Source organism: Lepidochelys kempii, chromosome 7 (assembly GCF_965140285.1).
Source record: "Lepidochelys kempii isolate rLepKem1 chromosome 7, rLepKem1.hap1, whole genome shotgun sequence".
Classification (NCBI taxonomy): domain Eukaryota; kingdom Metazoa; phylum Chordata; order Testudines; family Cheloniidae; genus Lepidochelys; species Lepidochelys kempii.
Window position 1 is genome coordinate 112,735,077 of NC_136386.1, and position 26,188 is coordinate 112,761,264.

Below are 26,188 nucleotides of genomic sequence, written 5' to 3' on the forward strand. Positions count from 1 at the left end.
AGGACCAACTCTTGGAATGGAGCAAGAGCCTTCTGAATGGGAGACAATATTGCCTCAAAAGAGCATCCTTTGAGAAACCAGTCATTGAGGTACAGGAAGATGAGAATCAATTCCTGTAGAAAACAAGTGGCCACTACTGCTAGAACCTTCAAGAACACCCTTGGAGCCAAAGAGAGACCGAAGAGAAGCACTCTGACCTGGAAATGATCTTGGCCCACAGAAAATCGTAGGTATTTCCCATGTGATGGGTGATTGGCTATATTGAAGAAGGCATCCTGGAGGACAAGGGACAAAAAACAAACAAAATCTCCTTCCTCTAGAGCAGGAATTATAGTTACGAGAGTTACCATCCTGAATTTTGGGGGCGTCACAAACTTGTTTCGCTGTCTTAGATCTAAGACTGGCCTCCAACTTCCATCCTTTTTCAATAGAACACTTTGCCCCTATAAAGGGAAGGAACCAGTTCTATCACTCCTAGACAGAGGAGAAAGTTCACCACTTGCCTTAGCAGAAACTCATGAGAGGGGTCCCTTAAGAGGGACAGGAAAGGAGCAGCTGGAAGGGAGGGACTTTCAGACTGGATAGTGTAACCTGAAGTTATGATCTCCAATACTCATTGGTCCCTGGTGATCCACTTCCAAGTCTGGTGGAAATGGACAATGTGGTCCCCCAAAGGAGGGAGGTGGGCTAAAGGGTGCAACTGTAAAATCAGAGGAACACGAGCATTCGAACCCTTGACCAACCCATCAAAGATGCTGTTTACATTATGCCTGTGTGGTCACAGAGGGTGGTTGTGTGACCATCCTCTTCTCAAATCTGTCTCTCTTTCTGGGGATTGTGCAGGGTCTTTTGTACTCCAAGAACTGAGCAGGGCATAATTACTGGGCAGTCAGTGACCTACTGAAATGCTTCTTGCTCAAAGATGTATAAATGCCCAAGGAACATAGGATGGCCCTGGAGTCCTTAAAGAAGAACAGGGAGTCATTCATAGTCTCCAAGAAGAGTTTGTGACCAAAAGGGAGGTCCTCTCTTGTATTTTGGACCTCTCTCAGTTATGCCCTGAGCATAATTATCAACAGAGAGATCACAGAATCATAGAATATCAGGGTTGGAAGGGACCTCAGGAAGTTATCTAGTCCAAGCCCCTGCTCAAAGAAGGACCAATCCCCAACTACATCATCCCAGCCAGGGCTTTGTCAAGCCTGACCTTAAAAACCCCAAAAGGAAGGAGATTCCACCACCTCCCTAGGTAACGCATTCCAGTGCTTCACCACCCTCCTAGTGAAAAAGTTTTTCTTAATATCCAACCTAAACCTTCCCCACTGCAACTTGAGACCATTACTCCTTGTTCTGTCATCTGCTGCCACTGAGAACAGTCTAGATCCATCCTCTTTGGAACCCCCTTTCAGGGAGTTGAAAGCAGCTATCAAATCCCCCCTCATTCTTCTCTTCCGCAGACTAAACAACCCCAGTTCCCTCAGCCTCTCCTCGTAAGTCATGTGTTCCAGTCCCTTAATCATTTTTGTTGCCCTCCACTGGACGCTTTCCAATTTTTCCACATCCTTCTTGTAGTGTGGGGTCCAAAACTGGACACAGTACTCCAGATGAGGCCTCACCAACATCGAATAGAGGGGAATGATCACGTCCCTCCATCTGCTGGCAATGCCCCTACTTATACAGCCCAAAATGCCATTTGCCTTCGTGGCAACAAAGGCACACTGTTAACTCATATCCAGCTTCTCGTCCACTGTAACCTCTAGGTCCTTTTCTGCAGAACTTCTGCCTAGCCATTCGGTTCCTAGTCTGTAGATGGAGCAATATCTGCAGCACCTAAGGATGCATAAAGAGCTGTTCTGGCCAATAGCTGACCCTCAGGAACAATAGATTAGAATTGTTCCCTGAAGTCCTGTGGCAGATGTTCAATAAAAGCTACTAGCCTGCTGCAATTAATAAAGTTATAATTAGCCATGGCTGCCTGATAATTTGTGATCTGAAATAGCAAGGTTGCTGACAAGTAAAACTTTTGTCCAAGGAGGTCCAGTCGCTTTTGGTCCTTGTCATCGGGGGTAGCCCCTAAAAAGTGTGATTTACCCCGCTCATTCACAGAATCCACCATTAGGGAGTTGGTGGGGATGGAAAAACAAAAAATCACAGTCCTTCTGGGACACATCACAATTCTTGTCAACCCTTCTGCACATTGGTGGAATAGCGGCTGGTGTCTGCCTTTCCATTTTAGCCAGATCCAACAGAGCCTCATTAATAGGTAACACTACTCTGAAGGATGTTGCTGACTGCAAAATGTCAAACAGCCTCTGCTGCTGGTCTCTGACTTCCTCCATTGGGATCTGCAGAGTGTCTACTACCCTTCTAATGAGGTCATGGAATTGTAGGAATTCATCGGTGAAGTGAGCTGTAGCTCACAAAAGCTCATGCTCAAATAAATTGGTTAGTCTCTAAGGTGCCACAAGTACTCCTTTTCTTTTTGCGAATACAGACTAACACGGCTGTTACTCTGAAACCTAAGTTAAGAAGGATGACTGCACCAATGGCTGAGTGGAATGCTTCAACGTCAATGACAGGGCCAAGCTAGATGGTACCTCATGCTTCCCCTTACTAGTGGAGGGTACAGATGCCCTGTAGTAGCAATGTTTTCTCTCCTTGGAGCTCTGGGCTTTGCAGGCCCACTGGTACCAAAGAATACCCTTGGAGACTAAGGATGCAACCTGGTCTTTTCTAGAGCTGGCTCAGTAAAGAGTCCAACCTCCTCTTTTTCAAGAGTCTTCCCGGAGTGTTCCAAATGTTTCCCATAAGAAGGGTAAACATGTCCCGAGTTAGATGGAATTCTGGGTCCACCTGGGGTCAGATGTACAGAGGGGGTGGGGGGGGTCTCCACATCTAGCTCAAAGGGTGGAATGTTCCATTGCCAACAATCCGAGCTTTATATCCCTGTTCTTCCTAGCCCTGGTTTTAAGGGCTAAACAAAGAGAGCACTTTTGGGAGATATGGGACTCTCCCACTCAACAGACACACTTGGAGTGTCTGTTGCTTACTGGTATAGCCTTTCAGCAGGAGAGGCGACATTTGCTGCCTGGAGAACCAGGCATACCCCACCAGGAGAAGAAACCTCCAGGGAAAAAAGAGCAGGGGGAAAACAGCCCTCTCACCTAAATTAACTAACTAATTATGCTAACAACAACCTAAACTAAACTAACTTCACAGAAGGAAAGAGAAAGGCCAAGTACGCTCAAGGTGGAGATGCTAGTGTTCCATCTGGGGGCAAGGCAGTAGAGAAGGAACTGAGGATAGTTGTCCACATCTTTCCTAAAGTATTGTGCCCAGAACTGAACACCTCACAAGTGCCAAGTAGACCAGGACAATTATCTCCTGTGTGTTATATACAATACTCCCATTATACACCTCAATCATATTAGCCTGTTTTACAACTGCATCACACTGAGGACTCTCATTCAATTTGTGATCCACTGTAAGTCCCAGATCCTTTTCAGCAGGTTACCACCTAGCCAATTATTCTCCATTTTGTAGTTGTACATTTGATTTTTCTTCCTAAGTGAGTACTTCGCACTTATCTTTGTTGAATTTCATCTTGTTGATTTCAGACCAACTTTCTAATTTGTCAAGGTCCTTTTGAATTCTAAACCTGTCCTCCAAAGTGCTAACAACCCCTTCCAGTTTGGTGTCATTTACAAATATTATAAGTATACTCTCCACTCAACTATTCATTAGACTCACCTTCCCAGATTGACAATGAACCATTGATAACTATTCTTTCAGCATGATCTTTCAACCAATTGTGACAAACCCTGTTGGCAATTACTTATCACTCTGTTATCCTCTAGGTACTCTCAAATTGTTTAATAATTTGTTCCAGTATCTTTTCGGGTATTGTAGATCAGCCAGTCTCACTTTAGTTCTCTGCGTCCTCTTCATTACCATTTTTAAAGATAGATACCATGTTTGCCCTTCTCCAGTGCTCTGGAACCCATCCTCTAGGAGTTCTCAAAGATAATTGCTAATGGTTACAAGATTGCTTCAGCTAGCTCTTTGAGTGCCGTAGGATGAATTTCAGACTTGAGTACTTATAACTTATTTAACTTCTAAGACTCCAAACTTGAGTACTTCTAACTTTTCTAAATATTCTTCAACCTGTTTTTTCCCTCTTTTGGTCTGTGGGTTCAAATACCTCAGCATCCTTTGTGTCATCAGTTATCTCTCCTTCCAAGCCAAATAGAGGACCTACACTACCTTCCTTTGCCACTCTCTTGCTCCTAATATATTTAAAGAACCTCTTCTTAATGCCTTTTATGTCCCTTGCTAGGTGTAACTCATTTTGTGCCGTAGCCTTTCTGATTTTGCCCTACATGGTTGTGCTTTTTTTTTTTTTTTTTTTTTTTTGCATTCCTCTTTAGCCCGTTTCCACTTTCTGTAGGATTCCTTTTTGATTTTCAGATCATTAAAGAGCTCCTGATTAAGCCATATTAGACTCTTACTATTCTTAACTTTTTTCGCATCAGGATAGTTTGCAGTTGTGTCTTTAGTATTGTCTCCTTGACAAACTGCCAGCTGTCCTTAACTCCTTTATGAGATTAGATTTTCCTCCCAAGGGGGCCTTACCTACCAGTTCTCTGAGTTTGTTAAAGTCTTCTTTAAATCTAAAAAGCAGAAGGCAATCTGTTATCAATCCAAACAAATCTCTGTTGTTTTTAAATAACTCCAGAAGAGACTTATTCAGAAATTTCCTTAGACATAAAGAGCTTTTTAAAACTTCGGCTAAAGCAAAACACTATTATAATATTCACCTTGAGACTCACATTGAGATTCTTAGGAAGTTTATGAGGTATCACTAACCTAAAGAGAAATAAATTTCCCTGTGGACTTGCCCAGAAAAGCTTTATGGTGCAAGTTAGTAAAACAATCCACACAAAACTCCCCTCCTGTGATTTATAGGTTCCCAAAAAGCCATAACTCTAAGAATAGCAAGAAAGGGCAAAAGGAAGTTCCTTTGCTCCTGCAATGAGTCCAAAGGCAATCACATCACCTCCAGAGCAAAGACATATAGCCACACATTCACACAATGAAAAACTGAGTGCACAAAACATCATGATTTTTAAACACACAATTTATTCTATTTGAACAGAAATTACTTTTTTCTCAGGTATAGCTAATTTTCTCTATCCTAAGCAGGGGTGTGTGCAGGAATTAAAATTTGACTGCTTTTGGAAGTACACATTCGGTGTCCCCACCATGGCCCCGGAGGAGCTCGGTCTCTCTGCCGTGGTCCCGGGGCTGGAGGAGTTTTGTGCCCCACCAATTACTGGGGCAGGGGGTGGGGGGTGTCATTCCCCTGCTTGCTGACCTCCCCCCACCCCCAGTCCACACCCCTGATCCTAAGGAGGGCACTCAAGCAGGGAGGATTGGTGTATTTTTCTGAGAAAGAGTGAGAGTGCATGCACACTTCATATCAACTGGATTTGTGATAAACAGCTGAACAATACAGTGCTCAAATAAGAAGCCAAGGGAATCCCCAGATAACACCAATTAAGAAGCACATGCTAATGTCAGTAACTAGACTTTCGAATGGTTCCTGATCCGAAACCTACAGAAGTCAGGGCTTTAGTTCTAAAATGGATGTGTGTACCAGAATCCCATATCTGATGACTACAATTTATAGAAAGATCCTAAGGGATAGAAATTGGGTCACTAAGGGTATGTCTACACTACCCACCGGATCAGCAGGCGGGGATCGATTTATCATGTCTAATCTAGACACGATAAATCAACCCCCTAAGCGCTCTCCCGTCAACTCCTGTACTCCAGTGCTGCGAGAGGAACAGGCAGAGTCGATGGGGGAGCGTCAGCAGTTGACTCACCGCAGTGAAGACACCACTGTAAGTCAATCTAAGTACATCTACTTCAGCTACGTTATTCACGTAGCTGAAGTTGCATAACTTAGATCGATCCTCCACCCAGCACAGACCAGGGCTAAGAGTTTAACTCAAGATGATCTAAGTGAGGTCAATTTTATATCAGACCTGTTTATTTCAGTGTGAGTGTGCCAAGTGTTGAAAAAGAGTTTATGTTAAAACCACCAAGAGCCAGTGTCTGAAGAGAATATAGCATCCACCCATAGGTGCTGGAACTAGGGGTGCTACCGCACTCCCTGGCTTGAAGTAGTAATAACCAAATACACAGTTTCTGCCTTCAGCACCTCCATTATACAAATTATTTCAATACCACAGCATCTGCCCCTCAGTGAAAGCAGCACAATGTCAAATTCAAGAGTAGTCTGAATTTTGGAAATAGGCAGAGAGAGGAAAAGGTATATTATATTTTCTTTTTACAAGGTCAGAAACCTTTCTTTGTAACCAATTTCCTTTCTGAGCAGGATATTAGAGGGTTCTACATAAATATATCTATCACTTGTCATGCCTTCTAACTTTGGAGCCTGCAGCTACTGAGTTCCAAAAAGCAAGTCATGCTTAGTGCAAACCACCAGCTGAAATTTCATGGTTAAAAATGATTTCAATGCTGCAACGCTATAGATAAATATTGGAATTGCCAAGAAACTGGGGGAAAATTGCCACAGAATTCATTGACTGTTTGTGGGGGACAAAAATAAGAGGTACTGAGGTGAAACAAAACACGAGGATTATCTGCTGAAATTGAACGATTACAACATACAGGGCACATCCTAAAAACCACTGCTTGTGTGAATAACCCTTCCTCAGACAAGTAGTCTCATTGATGTCAATGGGTTTTTATAATAAGACCTTATATTGCTACAATTATATATTAGTTTTAATTCAATAATGGAATATATTTTTTATTAAAACACCAACTTTCCCATTAATATTTTCTATAATTGGCAGACAAGTTAATATCTCTGAAAGGAAATTTACTAAGTTGAGATTAATTCTGAACCATAATAACTGCCAGCAGTACAAAATATATTTCTCCCACACAGAGTTTATAACCATGGATTGAAGTTTTGGGTTGTTTTTTTTTTTAAAACTTGCTTAGTTGTAGATAGTAGTCTGTTTTACTAATCCTCTACAAATATAACCCTAACATAGTAAAGAACCTGTAAAATGGAAAGAAGTCATGAATTTTTACTCTAATGCCAGCAATAAACTATCCAATAAACACTGAAACTTTCATTTGCATTGCTAAGTGAGGCAAGACGTCCCCACTACTACCACTTCATAATCAAACCAAACAACACCACATCTTAGTTACTTTAAAATTTACAAAACATGAAGTTTGGTATTTCCCCTCTAATCTTAATTCTTAGAATATATATATTATATTCAAAGTACTGTTAAACATTAATGATCATGCTGAAAACTACAGTAATTATAATGATTTATGTTTCTTATTTTACTTTGTGTTTTTCTTAAAACAGGTCTTCAATAGAAGGCATTCATTCTTGGAAGTTTTTTCAATGGATTTTGCCTTCAATAATTCAGTGTTATAGAGTAACTAGTGACTATTACTATTTTATGCAAACAAATAGTCACGATTTAGGAGTCAATTAAAATTGACTAGCCTTATCTTGTCTTGTGATGATCTAGTAAGCATCCCTGATTCATATTCAAAGAGGTGTAGAGGAATACCTAGCTTGGAAGACAGAGACTACAATTTTAGGATAGTCATAAGCAGCTGCATCAGAAATATCAACATGGATAGACTGTATTGTGGTGGTCCTCCTCCCATTCTCATTCCCTTCTGGACATATTCGATATTGCTAGAAAAGATGTCAATATGGTCCTCAGAAATCATGCCAGGAATATAGTGGAAGCATTCTGTCTCTGTGATATAGACAGGTTGAGAGGCTTTGTGGATAGACACCCCAATTAAGCAAAACAATTAAGCTCATGCTTAAAACTTTAAGCATGTGAATAATCCCATTGAAGTAAAAAAGACTACTTCAATGCTTGAAGTTAAGCATGTGACACCTTAGTACTAGATTAAGCCAAAACTGAAGTCCTGCATTAACTGTGCATTATTAGACTAAAACCGTGCTTCTTGTGATTAGCTGAAAACTGGTGAACTATTTCAAATTGGCCAAGCACAACAGACGACTTATTCCCTACCCAAAACAGCTTACATAAATTTATGCAGTTATGTACTCAGTCTCTCTCTCTCTTCCCCCCCCCCACACACAAAATGAAACAAAATTCAAAGAAATTGTCTCAATATAAAAATATCACTTTGAACCTTTACATGTCTGAAGCTGCTGATAAAAGTTCTTAACACTCTCAATCTAGTAACCACAAACATAACTGTGACTGTCTTGTTAACAGAATTGTTAGGGATTCAGTTGAGTACCACCGAAAAGAAGGAAGAATGTGAAGCAAAAAACTCTTCACATTCCTGTTTTCATTAAATAATTAATGTGCATAATTAGCTGTATTCTTAAAGATTATCAGAAGGGGCATTTTAATATGTTATTCTAACTATTAAAATAAAATGTTGTGTGAAGTCTATAAAATGAAATATTAAGTTATTTAGCATTATCTTATATTTGTTTATACTTAGACGGGAACAAGTTTATCTGTGTCTAAACTATAAAATAATCCAGAAGCATAGCTAAATTTAGTGAAACCACAACAGAAGTTGCTGTGATTTACAGAAGTTGTGACTGATTTTATTTTCTATGGTAGCTGCCATTATACTCTTTACAACTGCTATTGTAAGTAATATTAATCAGAATAGTTATTAAATGTTGAAATTAAGAATGGGAAATACTACAGTAACATTAATTCTTGTAAGGGCAAAAATTTCAGGATTGCTAAGGTGATTACTGTATACTGTGGTACTTATTAAACCTTCCTTTCAATAAACTTACGTCTGAGAAAATGATAACCCTTACACACGATCATAACTCAATATATGTAAAATTGCTGGTTCTTACCCTTGCCTTACTTTGAGTACCTCAACCATGACTGTGATCACGCCCGGTCTACTGCAATGTTCCCAAAATAGGAACCAAACTCCACTAATTTAAAAATAACTGATTTTACATACATTAAAAGAAAGAGGAGCTACTGGGATCAAAAATTAAAGAACAGCAGAAGAGGTTTATGAGCTTGCCAAATATATTTTATTCTTCTAAATCTAACAAGTTTGTTATTGCTTAAAAATCAAGAAACAAAGCATCAATACAGGGCAAAAAGTATTTAAAGGAACTCACTGATATAGTACTCTTGCACACTACTTGTGTAACCATATACTGCAGAGTATCCAAAAATGATGATCATGACAACATCTCTGCTTTCCAACTCTACTATATGCGCTGAGTGACCCTCCACAGCATACTGTTGGCCATGTATAAGTACTGCAGGAATTTTGGTACTCCATGTTTGACTGTTTATGCTGAATATCCACAGCTCATCAGTGACATTCCCATTATTTGTTTCAACTTTGCCTCCATACATGTAGATGTCTTCCTATTAAAATTAGAGAAAAAAGTGACGTTAAAGAAGATCACATCCAAACTGCATTATTGCTACAGTGTATATAAGAATGTAAATGAACAACCTCTTATAAATACTTAAACAAAGGCTATGTTCATCAGCTAATTATCAGCCCTGCTTCCAGACACAGCCCCTTGAGCTTAAGCAACAATGATGTTAAAAAGAATATTTCACCAGAACGAATCCTCATAGAGTGAAAAAATAAGACAAAAATCAATTTCAAATATGGATATTTAAAGGATAAATTTTAAAGTTCTAGGCACTTGTCACACTCATTAGAGCTCTCTCTTCAGAGTTCTGAAAGATTTTTAAATGATTCCTTTTTGAAATGTGTACAGAGATTCCAACTTTCTTTCCTATCCCCTGCAGCATAATCTAAGGCTTTGGCTACACTACAACCTGGGGGGTTGATTCATAGACCTACTCATGCGAATTCTCATCTGAGCGAGCATGCTAAAAATAGCAGTGTAACTACAGAAGCACAGGCAGTGTAAAGTACAGAAGTACAGGTTAGCTGCCCTGAGTATATAACCCCGGGGTTCAGGCGGGACAGCTAGTCTATGCCACCACCGCCACTGCCTGCACAACTGCAACCACCCCACTATTTTTTGGCATGCTAGTCAGATGCTCACTAGAGAGTTACGTTTGAGTTGAGGTTGTTCGGGAAGTTAATGCTGGTTTAACTGGTGATCTTTCTGACTTGAGCCACTTCGATGCTAAGCTGATGATTATTTTTGTGACATTTTTACAGATGCAAAGTAAACTTCTTCATATTAGAGATACATTTGGAACATAAGTACAAATCTTTAAAAACATTTGTGTAATGAAAGTATGTATTACAGAGCATTAGCTTTTATTTGCAAATACCATGTATTAACATTTCAATTTTTTACTACAAGTTGATCTATTATTTATCCAGAAACAACATACACAGCTCAACCCAACAACTGTTAGAGAGTTTATGAACTATCTAACCACCAGTAATAATTAAACTGAATTTAGGTTTCATCAATACACATTTATAACCCACTAAGAAAATAAAGTTTTCTGTAACATTTGTGGTCAGGGTTTTCTATGGAGATACTACAAAATCAGGTTTTCTAAATTACATATTATTCCCGTGAAGACTGATTTACAACTCAGAGTAAAACAGCAAAGGAAAGAAATGCTTTTAAAAAAAGTCCAGTACACAATCACCTAAGGAAATAATACTGATTATACCTGTATGGGAAGTGAGAAGAAATCGTTGCCAGTTGCCGAATTACACAGTAATTGATTTATTTATTGCACAGTATGAAGAACTATCAGATTGAAAATAGATTTTACTATAATGGATTGCATGCAAAAGTACATTTATATAAAATCCTCACATTTTCCTATTTGCACCACCAAGCCCCATTCCATCCTCTCTCTCATTTTTGGTAAATACTGTATTGGACAATATATTTTTTAAAAATTCTAAAAATAAATGCACAGCTTCAACAAAACAAATTTTGCATAAGCTTTCATGAGCTACAGCTTCATCCGATGAAGTGAGCTGTAGGTCACGAAAGCTTATGCTCAAATAAATGTGTTAGTCTCTAAGGTGCCACAAGTACTCCTTTTCTTTTTGCGAATAAAGACTAAACACGGCTGCTACTCAGAAACCCATCATTATGTTAAACTTGGATGTCTAGATGGAAATCAAGGGCTGGGATGCTTAAAGGAAGCTGTATTTGGCTTCTTGGTGATCAGTATGGTATTACAAAAGCTGTTTGGTTACCAGTTTGGTGAATGTAATTATAGAATAAAACACCAGTTTGGGGAATTATCTGACCTAATCCTTGCAGTTTGCCCTGAGCAAGCATTCTCAGTGTGGCCCCTCCAGGGACCAGGCACAACTGTATTGCATCTTCTGTAAAATGCTGTACTCTTTAAAAGCACTGTACCTGTAAATGAATGCTGGAGTCTAAGATAAGACACAAAGTCCATCAATGTGAAAACTATGTGGAGGGGCAAAATTAGTTCTATTGTGTAGTAAATGTCTTAATATTTAAAACTGTTGTATGCAGTGTTATTGTAGCTGTGTCCGTCCCAGGATATTAGAGAGACAAGGTGGGTGAGATAATATCTTTTGACCTGAGGAAGAATTTCTGTATAGCTCAAAAGTTTTGTTTCTCTCAGCAACAGAAGTTGGTCCAAAAAAAGGTATCACCTTGTCTCTCTAATATCGTGGGACCAACACGGCTACAACACTGCATAGAACTAAATTATTAAAATAATGTAAAAAAGCTTAAAATTTGAAAAACTAAACATGACTAGAGATCATGAAAAAGAAATCTAAGGTGGATTGGTTTGCCATCAACTGAGCTTACTCTAAATTATACTTGTTCAAACCAGCATCTATTTTATTCTGTGAGTATGTAAAGGAAGACTCAATCTTCAGTAAACAGAGAAATTCAATATTAGCATGAACTGTTGCCAGATATCAACTTGTTGGCAGAATGACAGTTCTCAGTTCTCTCTGGAGCCTGAATTTCTCCTGTCTGGCTATCTATAATGAAATGACAGTGAGAGGAGGAGCCATATTAAATAATAGCTACTGTTAGTTAAAGTCTGTGTTAAAAATTCTTCAGTACCTCCATACATGCTCCAATATGATGACTGAGAATTCTTGAAGGAAATCTCCCTGTAGAAATTAAATTATACCATACTTAAAACTCTGGGACTGATAGTACAGCAATTGAGATGGTATATATACACAGAATTTAGTATTTGTCACTTAGCTTTTGAGCAACGTGGAAATTCTTATAAAACAGACTACTGAATCTTCTCAGAGTAATAGATGTCCCTTGACTAAGAAGAAATAAGATGCTGAATCTTTTCTCAGGAGTACATGGGGGACAAAACGGTCCAAGTAAAAATGCTAGAAGGATGGAATTAATTATTCTGTTAGGGACTGATTATTTTCTTAAGAAAACATTCATGTTGGCATCCATGGAACACAAGATGATGATAATATCACTGCAGCCTATATGCTTCAAAGGTAAACAAACTCATCCAGAATACCAGTCTGAAGATTGCCAATAGACATTTACAGTCCCTCAGGCATGACGACTGCAATCTGATGTCTAATTTTAAATGCATCTATGATCGAATTATTAGGTGGCAGGTCTTTTCTGTTCTTGTTGACAGTACGCAAGCCTCACATTTAAAATATTTCTCTAGAAGTAGTAGTGATTACTAACTCTTTTTCGACCTTTCACATATAAAAAGGTAAAACTGATCCTGTTGTCCACAAGTCATATTTCACAACCTTTACATTGGTTGTCGTCTTAGAGTAAGAGCACAATTTGTGTCTCAGATTTTATATTATACTCCCATGTATCCTATTGCGCTGTTAAGGCAATTTTCTTGCTTCATAATTTCAACCAATGGGATAAATAACAAAAAATCCATTTTGCAGACAGTACTTCAGTACTGGAATGAAAGCATGCTTCCCTAACAGAAGAAATGGAACGTACAGTGTAATATTGTGCTTAACTAAACCATGTATTGTGAAGTAGTTATGTGGTTAAGAAAAGGTCCAATGAATTTGTTAGTAGATACATACTAGCAAATCTTTAAAAGTACACCTTCACAAGTGTCTACATATGTGTATCAAGGGTGTTTACTGAAGACAAAATTCCCAATTAAAAGTCTCTAATTAACATGCATCCTCATTTTACATGTGTAGCAATAAAGGAATGTACTATTGGTAATTCCGCTAGAATTGGATTAGCTTTCAAAATGTAAGACAGCTTTCAAAATCATGAACCCATGTAAATTGGCACATTTTGGCAATAGTAGCCTTCTCTGGTAGAATTCACAGTTCTCTTTTCTCTCTCTACAGGTACCTCTCCCTTAGCAGCATATATTTTCCACAGGCTACCAAGCTATGAGAGAATAGTACAGCAGGGTGGGAACCATATACAGCTGGCAATGCAGATTTATGCCTGCATAAGAAATATGTAACTTTTAGAGTGGGACTTTCAAAAGCACACTATATTGGCCTAATGCTTCTCCCACTGAAGTCTATGATAGAATATCCCATTGTCCCAGACACGGCAGGGAAAAAGGCAAGACACCAGGAACTGTGGTTTAACAAAGCCATAACTTCATTAACTTAACATCTGGGAAATTCTGGCAGTAACTCCTCCACTGCAGGTCAACATTCCTTCCATAAGCCATGCCACCAGGGGGAGGGCAGCCCTGAGCCCCTCCTTCCCCCTCCAAACTTTTAACCTGGTACTGGTACAATTTCTGGCACCACACTGCCCTCTCTTTGTACAAAGGTTGAGGGTATAGGGAAATGGGGTTGTGGCCCCTCACTGTAGTAGACATTAGGAGCCCTAGCTTCACATACCCCTAGCTTCTTTAAGGGATCACCTCCCCTAATCTTGATTGCAATTCTAGTTTATCAGGAATCCAGAACTCCCTATTAAGTGAGTGCCTACATTGGACACTTGCCAAGTTGGAACAACCAGAACTCATTGTGACCTAATTTACCCACTTGGTCCCTGGGCTGATAAGAGAAAGCCAAAAAAAAAACCCACCACCACCCAGGCAATCTGGCAATGAGGGGAAAATTCCTTCCTAGCTCCCAAAAAGGCAACTAACGTGATGCCTACAGAAAGAGTCAAACTTAGTGCTACTCTAATTTCCAAAGTGTGCATGGATGTGTTGGGGACTGGGGTGCCCCAGACAAGGTCCATGGATTTTCTCTCTCCTACTGGCCCAAAAAAAGTCTCTCCACCTTAGAGGTAATTGAGAAAGTAGGGAGAGGGGGAGAGAAACTATTAACTTCAGTGATGCAGAGTTAGGCCGAAACAGAGCACTTCTGAAAATCCCACCCCTACTCTTTACAAATCCTCTAGTTATTAAATGTTGCATTTGTTATGATCTCTAATATTCGACAAAGAAAGGGAACGGACTTTCCTCCAAAAATCAATATATTACACAGAAATCAAAAATATTCAGAAATTCATGAAATAGAAAACATATTTCAATACAGAAATTAACACATTTTAATACAATTCCTACAAACTAAACTGTCATATTACACACAAAATGCAAATGAAATTGACTTTTTTATTCTGAAATACCATGACTATAGTTAAGAAAAACAGTTGAGTAATGAATAAACTAAATCTCAAGAAATATCGACTCTTAAAAAAATAAGTTGCCCATGTCATCAACATTTTAATTTGGACACAATATTAAGTACTTGAGGTATTACCTATTTAAAACAATTTAAATTCCCCCAAAAGATAGGAAAGTGACAGATAAATCGAAATTAGTTTCATGGAACAAATAGTTACAACATTACTTTAATATTTTGGCAAAGCACAAACCAACATTTCAAAAGAAAATTCTTATTTATTTAATACTCAGTTGGACAGTACTTGGACAGTAGGTGTATTTTGATTCAACAGCATGGCTACTGACAGTATATGTACAATCTATATCACATAACTCTTAGAAGTAACAGAAACTTTTGAATTTTCCACCATTGTATTATACCAATTTTCCCATATTCTCTAACAAGCATGAATATGATCTAAAAACTTTTAGCAGCCAAGAAAACCATAGATAGGATATCTTGTTTTATATCTGCATTTAAAATGATCACTGTGGGATGTTATGAAATACACTATCATAAATCTCAGCACAAAGTAATATTTCCTGACATCACATCAATTACTTTTTACTGGATGAAAAATTACTCCATCAGAAAAATGTGCACCACCATTCTGGGACACTAGCTGATGTGTACCTAAGATACCTATTAAACATATTTTGTAGATTCTAGAGATTTCAGTTATTGACATAAAATGTAAATTAATTACTTTCATTAGAGACACAGTGATAGTTTTAACATTCTCCCTAGTCACATATGAAAGCACTTCACATTTGTTTTATTCTGTTTTTTTTTTAATTTTCAAATTCGCGGGTGAGTAATTGACTTAATATTTTAAAAATGTGGTTTTGCTACACCTCTCCTAAGAAATAATTTTACTTCACTATGCCCTACCCTTCCTAAGCAGTAAGGAAGGATCAGGAAAAAGCAATGTGACTTTTGTCAGATATTTTCTGCATCACGACATGGAGACATTAGAGAGAGACAAATGACTATAAAGACAAAAATGACAATTATATAACTCTCCTAACTTTGTACTGCGCTCAGCAGACCTTACATTGATGAATGACAGATGAATGGAGAAACAAAGTATTTTTTAAAGTGTCAGTTACCAAGTAAAGTTGTACAGTCTGTTATTAGCTCTTGTTATTTCCTCTGCCATCACAATGAAATGGCACAAAGGTTAGTGTGCTGGGATGGCAAGTGGAAGAGGAAATAAGAAACTTTGTCCTCCTTAGAACTCCCTTTGCTAGGCAAGTTACCAAGAGGTTACAGAATTTAAACTAAATGTTTTAGTTGATGACAGGTTTCAGAGGAACAGCCGTGTTAGTCTGTATTCGCAAAAAGAAAAGGAGTACTTGTGGCACCTTAGAGACTAACCAATTGATTTGAGCATGAGCTTTCGTGAGCTACAGCTCACTTCATCAGATGTTTACCGTGGAAACTGCAGCAGACTTTATATACACACAGAAATCATGAAACAATACCTCCTCCCACCCCACTGTCCTGCTGGTAATAGCTTATCTAAAGTGATCAACAGGTGGGCCATTTCCAGCACAAATCCAGGTTTTCTCACCCTCCACCCCCCCACACAAATTCACTCTCCTGCTGGTGCTAGCCCATCCAAAGTGACAACTCTTAACATAATCAAGTCGGGCTATTTCCTGCATAGATCAAGGTTTTCTCACATCCCCCCCGCCCCCATACACACACAAACTCACTCTCCTGCTGGTAATAGCTCATCTAAACTGACCATTCTCCAGGTTTAAATCCAAGTTAAACCAGAGCATCGGGGGGGGGGGGTAGGAAAAAACAAGAGGAAACAGGCTACCTTGCATAATGACTTAGCCACTCCCAGTCTCTATTTAAGCCTAAATTAATAGTATCCAATTTGCAAATGAATTCCAATTCAGCAGTTTCTCGCTGGAGTCTGGATTTGAAGTTTTTTTGTTTTAAGATAGCGACCTTCATGTCTGTGATTGCGTGACCAGAGAGATTGAAGTGTTCTCCGACTGGTTTATGAATGTTATAATTCTTGACATCTGATTTGTGTCCATTTATTCTTTTACGTAGAGACTGTCCAGTTTGACCAATGTACATGGCAGAGGGGCATTGCTGGCACATGATGGCATAGATCACATTGGTGGATGTGCAGGTGAACGAGCCTCTGATAGTGTGGCTGATGTTATTAGGCCCTGTGATGGTGTCCCCTGAATAGATATGTGGGCACAATTGGCAACGGGCTTTGTTGCAAGGATAAGTTCCTGGGTTAGTGGTTCTGTTGTGTATGTGGTTGTTGGTGAGTATTTGCTTCAGGTTGCGGGGCTGTCTGTAGGCAAGGACTGGCCTGTCTCCCAAGACTTGTGAGAGTGTTGGGTCATCCTTTAGGATAGGTTGTAGATCCTTAATAATGCGTTGGAGGGGTTTTAGTTGGGGGCTGAAGGTGACGGCTAGTGGCGTTCTGTTATTTTCTTTGTTAGGCCTGTCCTGTAGTAGGTAACTTCTGGGAACTCTTCTGGCTCTATCAATCTGTTTCTTTACTTCTGCAGGTGGGTATTGTAGTTGTAAGAAAGCTTGACAGAGATCTTGTAGGTGTTTGTCTCTGTCTGAGGGGTTGGAGCAAATGCGGTTGTATCGCAGAGCTTGGCTGTAGACGATGGATCGTGTGGTGTGGTCAGGGTGAAAGCTGGAGGCATGCAGGTAGGAATAGCGGTCAGTAGGTTTACGGTATAGGGTGGTGTTTATGTGGCCATTGTTTATTAGCACTGTAGTGTCCAGGAAGTGGATCTCTTGTGTGGACTGGACCAGGCTGAGGTTGGTGGTGGGATGGAAATTGTTGAAATCATGGTGGAATTCCTCAAGGGCTTCTTTTCCATGGGTCCAGATGATGAAGATGTCATCAATATAGCGCAAGTAGAGTAGGGGCTTTAGGGGACGAGAGCTGAGGAAGCGTTGTTCTAAATCAGCCATAAAAATGTTGGCATACTGTGGGGCCATGCGGGTACCCATAGCAGTGCCGCTGATCTGAAGGTATACATTGTCCCCAAATGTGAAATAGTTATGGGTAAGGACAAAGTCACAAAGTTCAGCCACCAGGTTAGCTGTGACATTATCGGGGATAGTGTTCTTGACGGCTTGTAGTCCATCTTTGTGTGGAATGTTGGTGTAGAGGGCTTCTACATCCATAGTAGCCAGGATGGTGTTATCAGGAATTTGTGTGGGGGGGTGGAGGGTGAGAAAACCTGGATTTGTGCTGGAAATGGCCCACCTGTTGATCACTTTAGATAAGCTATTACCAGCAGGACAGTGGGGTGGGAGGAGGTATTGTTTCATGATTTCTGTGTGTATATAAAGTCTGCTGCAGTTTCCACGGTAAACATCTGATGAAGTGAGCTGTAGCTCACGAAAGCTCATGCTCAAATAAATTGGTTAGTCTCTAAGGTGCCACAAGTACTCCTTTTCGTTTTAGTTGATGTCATTCACAGAGCTTGCTTCACATTACAGAAGACCAATTATTACCTAAAAATGAGTATACCTGTCTCTCCATAATAATTAAGTATTAAGCCTCTATTCCAGTAGTTTTAAAAGCTTTTGAGGATTTCAGTAAATAAACAAAATGGTTGGGGTTTTTTTGGAATCTGACCTTTTAATTGAAAATAAAGTTGTCATATTGAAATGCATTCAAAAATAATAAAACACTGCTTGTCTATAGTTCTGGAAGACAGAATTTTGTTTTCAGGACCAGATATGTTAAGTCTTCTGTTTTGACCAGGAGAAGATTATTTTTAGCTGTCTTTTCCTGTTGGCCTTTCTCTGTAGGCTGTATATTTATGAATAAGCAAGGCCACTCTCCACCTAACCTCTATGATTAGGCTCCCAGCCAAGAGGACTCTGATATAGAGATGAAGTCTAGAGAGTATAGTTCTCCAATCCACCTGTGACCATAAACTCAGTACAGTGACTGCGATACTAGTCAATACTCTAACCATCTCTGCCTGACCACAGAGGCCTATAAACAGGAGTCCACAGCCAGGTCCAGAGTCCTCTTTTTCCAGCCAGGGAGTAGCAGGCAGAGGCAACCACAGTGTTCCCCCTACTATGTCTATCCAGACAGAAATGAACAGCCAGACACTAGGGTCTCAATCATCTAGGGGCCAGAAGCCCAGCCAGAACATCTATTTCCCCAAGCTACCCCTGAAAACACATTCACAACAGTCCTGGACATACCAGGGCAGATTCTAGACTGCATCTGGAATAATGGGCTCTCACAAACTGGTTACATCTCTGTGATTCTTTGCCCCAGACCTGGTTTAAATTAAAGCTCCTGCCAGCTGGCTAGCAACCCCACGGGACTAAATAGCAACTGTGGATGGCCAGAGCACAGTAGCTCTCCAACATGCCCCATGCACAAGCAACACTGACTTTCTAACCACAGAACACTCTCCCATGCTTAGGAGCTTGCATGTGGTTTCCACTCCCTTTTGCACCACTTGGTCAGCAAAAAACAAATGGAATGGGGCAGAGAATCTGTACATATTTTCCTCCAAAATGCCACTGTGGGCTTGATCCCCTCAAGCTGTTCTAGTATAACTATTCTGATTTGTTAGCTGTTCCACAAGTCTAAAATGCTGACAGCTGGAAAAAAATAAGAACACACAAGCCAGGTGTTAACCATGTAATGTGAACAAGCAGGGAACATGTGAACTGTTTCACCTAACAATTCAATTGATTCTAAGAAGTTCACCTGATCAGTAACAGTTTCAGCGCAGTTAGATCATAGAGATGATTGAGGATGACCCACGGAAATTACTATACAGCATGCTTCTTCTGCAGATGGGTTTGAGGCCTTTTCCTGGACACACCAGGAAAGACATCATGATATAGCAAGCCCACAAGACAACATATTAAAAAAAGATTGTACATAGGTTGCACAATACCTCAAAAGGAAAACACCTATGCATAAGACTAGATTTCTTTGATGGTACTGGCATGTGCTGCAGTGTCATTTATGTCTGAGTAAACACTAGAGGGTATGTCCACACTGCAATCAGGGGGTGTGACTGCAGCTTGATAGCTCAAGTAACAATTGCAGTGAAGCCACAGCAATACAGGCAGCCGTCTAGGCTAGCCCTGCCCACTTGGGAACCCTGGTACGTACTTGAGTAGCAGCTGCCCACGCTGCTGCAGCTTCACTGCTCTTACTACTCAAGGTAGCTATGATCTAGCTAGAGAAAAAACTAGCTCAGATATGTACCTGAGCTACAATCACACCTCTAGGTTGCATGGTAGACATACCCTGAGATCTATGTCTCATTCTGGTCTCTCACTGAACCAGCTTGGTACAGATGACCAATTAATTTTGTGTCTTGCACAAATTGGTGTTTGGATGGGTGCCACCTGGATAAGATTTCTGAAAAACAGGCCTGAGTTAATATTGGTAGGTTGGGAAAAAACAACTAGTAGGACTGGCAAAGGTGATATCAGTTCCCTTAATCAAGGGAGACTGCCCATCTTTTGTAACTCAGACTCTGCACTTGGGGATCTGACCTGATCCTCAGTTGCTTCTGGATATCAAAAAAGCTGTGGTGGCCAAGGATGCCTTTTATCATTATCTACTCTTGGCTAAGATTTTTCTTCCAGATTCACATTGTTATCCATCCTTCACCACCTCTCACTGGATTACAGCAATACACTCTATATGGGGCTGCATCTTAAGGCCATTCAAACACCAGCTATTGCAGAGTGTGGCTGCTTGCTTACCGAACAATGTGTGTCATCAGTAAGGCTAAGATGTTGTCATGGATATTTTTAGTAGAAGTCATGGATAGGTCACATGCAATAAAGAAAAATTCACAGAAGCTGTGACCAGTCTGTGACTTTTACTAAAAATATCGACACAAAACGGGGATCTGTGGGTCTCCACACCACCTGCCACAGAGCAGCTTCAGGGCAACAGGGATCTCCAGGGCCCCCCACCACAAGTTGGGTGTTGGAGTTCCAGGGTCCCTGCCCCCCACAGCTGGGAGCTGCAGGAGGACCCCTGCAGTAACTGGGAGCAGCGGGGGTACCCCTGCCGCCCACAGCAGCGGGGAGTTGTGGGGTCCCCACACCACCCACAGCTCTGGGGATCCCCCAGCTGCCTGTGGCAGCAGGGAGCTCTGGGGTTCCCCTGCCGCCGGGAGCTGCAGGGTTCCCCCACCACCTGCAGCTCCAGTGGCTCCCGCTGCCTGTGAGTGGAGGTACCCTGCAGTTCCCTACCGCTTCAGGATGAAGTCACAGATTCCATGACTTCCATGAGCTCAGTGACTATATCGTAGCCTTAGTCATCAGATGCTCTCCACATGCTACCAGGTTGCCGCCCTACATATGTCCTGAATTGGCACCTGTGTCAGAATGGTGGCAGAGGAGGCTTGAGACCTTGTAGAGTGCACCGTCAGATTAGCCAGGGGTGGAACATTCGCAAGTGTGTAGCATGTGTTGATACACAAAGTGATCAATGAGGAGATTCTCTGTGCTGAAACAGGGAGGCCTCTCATCCTTTCTGCAATAGCTGGGCGGATCTGCTGAATGGTTTGGTCCTTTGTAAACAGAACACCAGGGCACGCCATACATCTAAGGAGCAAAGCCATTGTTCCTCTCTGCTCGCATGTGGTTTAGTATAGAACACAGTCAGAAAAACTGATTGACTGCAATGGAACTGAGACACTACTTTCAGGAGAAACGAAAGGTGTGGGCATAGCTGAACTCGTTGGGAGCACCAGATAGAGAATCTCTTCCATTTAACCAGGTAAGTTGCCCTGGGAGATGGTTTTCTATTGCCCATCAGGACTTCTTGGACTTGCTCTGAACAAGATTGCTCGTCTGGATTCAACCATGGAGCTTTCAGGCTATCAGGTGCAGTGATGGGAGCATTCATCCATAATCCCTGGATATTAAGCCTGCATGCAATGGGAGCTGGAGAGCCATCTCCACCGATATGGTCAGGAGAGAGAAGAACAAGTGCTGTCTGGGCCATGCCAGAGCTATGAGGATGACTTGGGCTCGGCCCTGTTTGATCTTCATCAGCACCTTGTGAATGAGTGGGATGGGTGGGAACACACGGTGCAGATTCTGAGTCCAAGGTAACAGGAATGAATCTCTGAAGGATCCCTGGCCATGGCACTTGAGGGCACAGAATGGTGACATTTCCTGTTGGATTGAATGGTGAACAGGTCTGCCAGGGGCGTCTCCACCTTCAGAAGAAATCTCTCCCAATATCTGGACAGAGAGACCACTCATGTGAGAAGAGAAAGACCTGCTGAGGCAATATTCCAGCCTATTCTGGACCCTGGGAAGATGGGAAGCTTCTAGCATGCTGTCGTGATCAACACAGAACATCCAAAGACTGTCCACTTCCTGACAGAGTGGAGAAAAACGTGCCCCCTCTCTGCTTGTTCATGTAAAACATGGCCGTTGTGTTGTCTAAGGACTAAGATAGATTTCCCTGCCATATGAGAGAGAAACGCACTGCCCTGAGCTCCCTGACATTGATATGCTACACTCTGATGCCCAGCAAGAGAAATTATTCCACTTTGCCTGGTAAGTCGCTCTGGAGGAGGGCTTTCTACTTTCCAAGAGAACCTGCTGTACCTGACTAGAGCAGACCTGCTCCTCTGGGTTCAGCCACGCAACAGCCAAGCTGTGAGGTGGAGAGAGGGAAGGTTTGAGTGCAGGAGACAACCGTGATCCTGTGAGAGTAGGTCTGGGCAGCTGGGCCACAGAACAGCCATGGCCAGATGCTCGCACATGCAAAACCAACACTGGTGAGGCCAAACTGGGGCAATCAATGACTCGCGCCTTGGCCCTCTTGATTTTCGACAGGACTCTGCTGATAAGTGGAATCAGCTGGAATGCATACATCAGGTCTCACACCCATGACAGGAGAAAGACCTTGGAAAGGGCGCCCTTGCTGAGGCCTTGGAGAGAGCAGAACTGATGACACTATGTTCTGTCTGGTGGCAAATAGGTCCAACTGGGGAGCCCCCCACTTCTTGAAGAGTGCTTGGATGACCTCCAAGTAGAGCGACCATTTGTCGTGAGAGAAGGACCTACTGAGGCAAACCGACCACGGGTCCTAAAAGGTAGCCAGCCAGTCAGGCAGCGGCACAGACAGCTGCAGCGGCACAGGAGCTAGCAAACAGAGCTGTAAACAGGGGAGTCTGAGTGGGAGTTTCAAAAGGGAGTTTGTCTTGTGGTGCTTGTTTAGGGTTTGTTTTTGCTGTGGGTGGTGGTGTTTTGGTGTGGTTTGTGTTTCCCAGACTAACAGGATTTAGGTGGGAAGGCTATGACAGATACAGAGGCAGCAGTGGGAGTGACTCATGTCGTGGAAGACACAATGAAGATGACTGAATGTGGAAGCTGCGGTATGTACATGATCCTGGAGGGGATACCTGGTAAGAGTTTTGTCTGCATGAAATACCATCTGATAGAGCTGATGGAGGAAAAGATCCGAGGTTTGAAGATGCAGGTGGAAAGTCTGGCTGAGTTTAGGAAGGGGTTTGAGCAGATTATGGAGCAAAGACATGAGGTATCTGAAGGGAAAAGCTCAGACTTGCAGATGGAAGCAGAACTGGGGAATTCTGAGGGGAGACTGGGTGAGAAAAAGTGATCAGTGGAAGCATGTGACTAAAAGAACCAGGCAGAGGAAAAGACGGGCTAGTGAAGGAGAAATAGAGCTCAAGAATAGGTTTGCAGAGTTGGAAAATGAGGAAGGGGCTCAGCAGGTAACCACTGAAGGTGGAAGGGCAAGGAAGAAGAGAAGAGCGGCTAGCCCTATAGGAAAAGGGGAAGAGTTAATGGAGACTACACCAAGTATGAGCCCCAGGAGGATACAGGATGGGTTGAAGAGGATTACAAGGGAGAACAGGAATGGAAAGAACTTGCAGCCAGAGGGAACAGGGGATAGACTGGAGAATAGCACCGTCACCAGGAAAAGGCAGGTCTATGTGATAGGGGACTCTTTACTGAGAAGAATAGACAGGCCTGTAACCAGAGCTGACCCAGAGAATAGAAGGGTATGCTGCCTTCCAGGTGCTAAGATACGAGATGTAGACCTGAGGTTGAAAAGGATCCTAAAGGGAGCAGGAAAGAATCCCTTAATTATCCTTCATGTGGGAACAAATGATATGGCTAGATTCTCGCTGGAAAGTATTAAGGGAGACAATGATATGGCTAGATTCTCGCTGGAAAGTATTAAGGGAGACTATGCTAGGCTGGGGAAGACGCTTAAGGAAATCGAGGCTCAGGTAATCTTTAGTGGGATTCTGCCTGTTCCTAGAGAAAGGAAACAAAGGTGTGACAAGATTATGACTATCAACAGATGGCTTCGGCAGTGGTGCTATAAGGAGGGCTTTGGGACGTATGGCCACTGGGAGGCATTCATGGACAGAGGACAGTTCTCTCAGGATGGACTTCATCTGAGTAGGGAAGGAAATAGACTTCTAGGATGGAGGCTGGCACAACTGATTAAGAGAGCTTTAAACTAGGAATTTCGGGGAGATGTCCACGTAATCTCCACGCCGGATTTTAGCATTGAGAGGGAAGAAAACGAAGTAGGAAAGGATACAGCCGTGGGTAGGAGAATGTATATAAGGAGGAAGGGCAGTGTGGATTCCAGTCTAATAGGTTATACTGGCTGTAGAATGACTGTGCCTAATAGGGCACAGAATGTGAGTGAGGCCAAACAGCAAAAATTAAGATGTTTGTACACCAGTGCGAGGAGCCTAGGTAACAAAATGGGAGGAACTAGAGTTACTGGTGCAGGAAGTGAAACCAGATATTATAGGGATAACAGAAACATGGTGGAATAGTAGTCATGACTGGACTACAGGTATTGAAGGGTATGTGCTGTTTAGGAAAGACTGAAATAAAGGTAAAGGTGGTGGAGTAGCATTGTATATCAATGATGAGGTAGAATGTAAAGAAATAAGAAGCGATGGCATGGTTAAGACAGAATCTGTCTGGGCAAAAATCACATTGGGGAAGAAAACTATTAGAGTCTCCCCTGGGATAGTGCTTGGGGTGTGCTATAAACCGCCAGGATCTAATTTGGATATGGATAGAGCCCTTTTTAATGTTTTTAATAAAGTAAATATTAATGGAAACTGTGTCATCATGGGAGACTAACTTCCCAGATATAGACTGGAGGACGAGTGCTAGTAATAATAGGGCTCAGATTTTCCTAGATGCGATAGCTGATGGATTCCTTCAACAAGTAGTTGCTGAACCAACTAGAGGGGAAGCCATTTTAGATTTGGTTTTGGTGAGTAGTGAGGACCTCATAGAAGAAATGGTTGCAGGGGATAATCTTGGTTCAAGTGATCATGAGCTAATTCAGTTCAAACTGAACGGAAGGATTAACAAAAATAAATCTGCAACTAGGGTTTTTGATTTCAAAAGGGCTGACTTTCAAAAATTAAGGAAATTAGTTAGGGAAGTGGATTGGACTGAAGCGCTTAAGGATCTAAAGGTAGAGGAGGCCTGGGATTATTTTAAATCAAAGCTGCAGAAGCTATCGAAAGCCTGCATCCCAAGAAAAGGGGAAAAATTCATAGGCAGGAGTTGTAGACCAAGCTGGATGAGCAAGCATCTCAGAGAGGTGATTAAGAAAAAGCAGAAAGCATACCAGGAGTGGAAGATAGGAGGGATCAGCAAGGAAAGCTACCTTATTGAGGTCAGAACATGTAGGGATAAAGTGAGACAGGCTAAAAGTCAAGTAGAGTTGGACCTTGCAAAGGGAATTAAAACCAACAGTAAAAGGTTCTATAGCCATAGAAAGAACAAAAAAACAAAGAAAGAAGAAGTGGGACCGCTAAACACCGAGGATGGAGTGGAGGTCATCTAGGCATGACCCAATAGCTAAACAAATACTTTGCCTCAGTCTTTAATAAGGCTACAGAGGATCTTAGGTAATGGTAGCATGACAAATGGGAATGAGGATATGGAGGTAGATATTACCATATCTGAGGTAGAAGCGAAACTCCAACAGATTAATGGGACTAAATCAGGGAGCCCAGATAATCTTCATCCAAGAATATTAAAGGAATTGGCAAATGAAATTGCAAGCCCATTAGCAAGAATTTTTAATGAATCTGTAAACTCAGGGGTTGTACTGTATGATTGGAGAATTGCTAACATAGTTCCTAGTTTTAAGAAAGGGAAAAAAAGGGATCTGGGTAACTACAGGCCTGTTAGCTTGACATCTGTAGTATGCAAGGTCTTGGAAAAAATTTTTGAAGGAGAAGGTAGTTAAGGACATTGAGGTCAATGCTAAATGGGACAAAATACAACATGGTTTTACAAAAGGTAGATCGTGCCAAACCAACCTGATCTCCTTCTTTAACAGATTTTTTAGACAAAGGAAACACAGTGGATCTAATTTACCTCGATTTCAGTAAGGCGTTTGATACCGTGCCACATGGGGAATTATTAGTTAAATTGGAAAAGATGGGGATCAATATGAAAATTGAAAGGTGGATAAGGAATTGGTTAAAGGGGA

At 41.4% G+C, this 26,188-nt stretch overlaps 1 protein-coding gene across 11 annotated transcripts in view; it reads right to left on the reverse strand.

Moving 5' to 3' along the window:
• ATRNL1 (attractin like 1) overlaps positions 1–26,188 on the reverse strand; it is a 1,086,620-nt gene that overhangs the window by 908,908 nt on the left and 151,524 nt on the right. For all 11 annotated transcript variants that reach the window (XM_073354269.2, XM_073354267.2, XM_073354264.2 and 8 more), the window contains exon 9: positions 9,212–9,467. In XM_073354269.2, the coding sequence (XP_073210370.2) occupies positions 9,212–9,467 (256 nt within the window). The remainder of the gene's footprint in view (positions 1–9,211; positions 9,468–26,188) is intronic.